This window comes from Mercurialis annua, linkage group LG1-X (assembly GCF_937616625.2).
Source record: "Mercurialis annua linkage group LG1-X, ddMerAnnu1.2, whole genome shotgun sequence".
NCBI classification, from domain to species: Eukaryota; Viridiplantae; Streptophyta; class Magnoliopsida; order Malpighiales; family Euphorbiaceae; genus Mercurialis; species Mercurialis annua.
In genome coordinates, this window is record NC_065570.1 from 29,264,027 (window position 1) to 29,266,874 (window position 2,848).

At 40.4% G+C, this 2,848-nt stretch overlaps 1 protein-coding gene across 1 annotated transcript; it reads right to left on the reverse strand.

The window, feature by feature from the left end:
• Positions 1-200: 200 nt before the first annotated feature.
• On the reverse strand, positions 201-668 carry LOC126667856 (uncharacterized). The gene has a single exon (XM_050360970.1). The coding sequence runs from the start codon at positions 666-668 to the stop codon at positions 201-203; it is 468 nt and encodes a 155-aa protein (XP_050216927.1).
• Between the last annotated feature and the right edge of the window lie 2,180 nt (positions 669-2,848).

The following is a 2,848-nucleotide window of genomic DNA, read 5'->3' on the forward strand; positions in this document are numbered from 1 at the left end:
TTAACAAACGCAAAGAAAACAAACAAACGCAATATAACGACAGAAATTAAATAGTTTAAAAATAAAAATAATCAAAGTACTAAGCTTAAACCTAATTGATATATAAAATAAAACCAAAATGTAGTAAAACACAACTTATTTGGAATTAAATCCAAATATCGCTTGTTTAAGGTCGCTAGCGTTGACCGTAAGTACATGAGTTAGTTTGGGGCATCGAGAGTGTAACACTCTCGTCCTTCGTCTGTCAACGGAACTAAGTATGGTTTGCACCTATGACCATTAACTTTGAAAGTCTCGCCATTTGCACTTTCGAGCTCAATTGCGCCATGCTCAGCTACATGTCTCACCTTAAAAGGTCCACTCCATCTCGACTTTAGTTTGCCAGGAAATAGACGCAAGCGAGAGTTATACAGTAGCACATGATTGCCTTCTGTAAACTGCTTAGGCACAATATGAGCATCGTGCCATTTCTTGGTCTTTTCTTTATATAACTTGGCATTCTCATATGCCGACGAGCGAAACTCATCGAGTTCATTCAGTTGCAAAAGTTGCTTCTGCTTTGAGAGCTTTGGGTAAAAATTTGACTCTTTGATGGCACAATATGCGCGTTGCTCTAACTCCAAAGGCAAGTGACAAGCCTTTCCATTGACCAGTCTGTAAGGGGACATACCAGTTGGCGTTTTAAATGTCGTTCGATATGCCCACAAAGCATCATCCAATTTCTGAGACTAGTCTTTGCGCGAGCTATTCACTGTCTTTTCAAGAATGTGCTTCAACTCTCTATTTGACACTTCAATATGTCCACTTGTATGAGGGTGATAGGGAGTCGCCACTCTGTGATACAAATGATATTTCTTCATCAGGGCCAAAAACTGCTGATTGCAAAAATATGACCCTCCATCACTGATGATTGCCCGTGGCACCCAAATCTATTAATCAACTTCTTCAGGAACTTCAGGACCACCTTTCCATCATTAGTGTGCAAAGCAGCTGCTTCCACCCATTTCGACACATAGTCGACACACACCAATATGTATAAGTTCCCACATGACACAGTGAATGGTCCCATGAAGTCGATACCCCAGACATCAAAAATCTCTACTTCCTGAATAGAAGAGAGAGGCATCTCATCACGCCTTGAAATATTGCCAGTTCGCTGGCATCTGTCACAGTGCTGCACAACATCTCTCACATCCCTGTTCAGTATAGGACAATAAAAACCACTCTCAAGTACTCGTGTTGTTGTCCTGCCTGAAGCATAATGACCTCCATAATCCGAAGAATGGAATCGAGTCATAATGGCCAACATTTCTTCCTCTGCAACACATCTCCAAATCATCTCATCTGCACAAACTCGAAATAGGTACGGCTCATCCCACAGATAGCGCTTAACATCAGAGAGGAACTTCTTGTGCTGGTGACTGTTCATGTCAGGAGGCATAATGTCAGCTGAGAGATAGTTGGCAAAGTCTGCATACCATGGATTCATCGACTCCTTAATGAGCATGTTTGCCTCATCAGGAAACCTTTCGTTGATGACTTCGCCTTCTATCACTGGCTCGGGTACCTCCAAACGTGACAAATGGTCTGCTACCACATTCTCTGTCCCTTTCTTATCTCTGATCTACAAGTCAAATTCTTGCAGGAGAATAACCCATCGAATCAACCTAGGCTTGGCATCTTGCTTGGAAAAAAGGTATTGCAATGCAACATGATTGGTGTAGATGATAACCTTTGAGCCAAGCACATACTGCCTAAATTTATCCAGTGAGAACACTACAGCTAACATTTCCTTCTCCGTGGTAGTGTAGTTCAGCTGAGCTCCTGCTAGTGTGCGACTAGCATAGTAAATGACATGAATCTTCTTATCATTCCTCTGCCCCAGAATGCTTCTCAAATCATAACACGAATCAATACCACTCTTAAATCTAACCAACAAATCCAAACATCCAAAGTATAACCAAAATTAATTACAATAACTCAGCCCTAAAATATATATTTCTAGAATTAATTATAGCAAAACAGAAAATAATTGCCACAACACCAAGTATAAATCAATCGCAACAACACATAAATCTCTACCCAAAACTCAAAGTAGAGGAGCACATACCTCTTGAACTCAAAGGAAATGAAATACCCATAAAATATATCAATCAAAGCCTAAAAAATTGATAACCAAAGAGCTATTGAATCTAGATTTGAATGAATCGACAAACCAATGAATAATCCATAAGAACAACGATCAAAATACTCACCAAGGATCAAAATATGAGAGGGATGAGTGTAGGAATGATATTTACAGTGGTCTCAGCCGTTCTAGGGTTTCAAAAATGTTTGGAACTGATATTAGGTCGAGATAAGGGAGTATTTATAGTAAATGACAGTTTCAACAGTGTTCCGTCGCGCCCGAGATGGGTGTATCACGCCCGAGATGAGTGCATCGCGCCCAAGATGAGCTAATCGCGCCCCAGATGGTATATCACGACCGTGATGATCCTATCACGCCCGTGATACACCCTCTGCTTCCAAAAATAATGATTTTTACGGCCCATAAGTCCAAGGTCGATCCACATGGCTCGAACCACACTCAAAACAAGATTGAACATCAAAATAACTATTGTACAATCAAACCAAAGTTCCAATGAACCAAACAACAAAAGATTAACCCGAAAAACATCGGAAAACTCATCGGAACAAGCCGGAAAAATACGGGGTGTTACATTCTCCCCAACTTAAAAACAAAATCGTCCTCGATTTTAAAACACTTAACACAACGATCACAAAACAATACATAGAGCACACGAAACAACCAACACGCAAACGTATAAGCAATAAACCCAACATACCT

Excerpts from the sequence above, each read along its gene's own strand:
- LOC126667856 (XM_050360970.1), bottom strand. The coding sequence starts at position 668 with ATGTCCCCTTACAGACTGGTCAATGGAAAGGCTTGTCACTTGCCTTTG.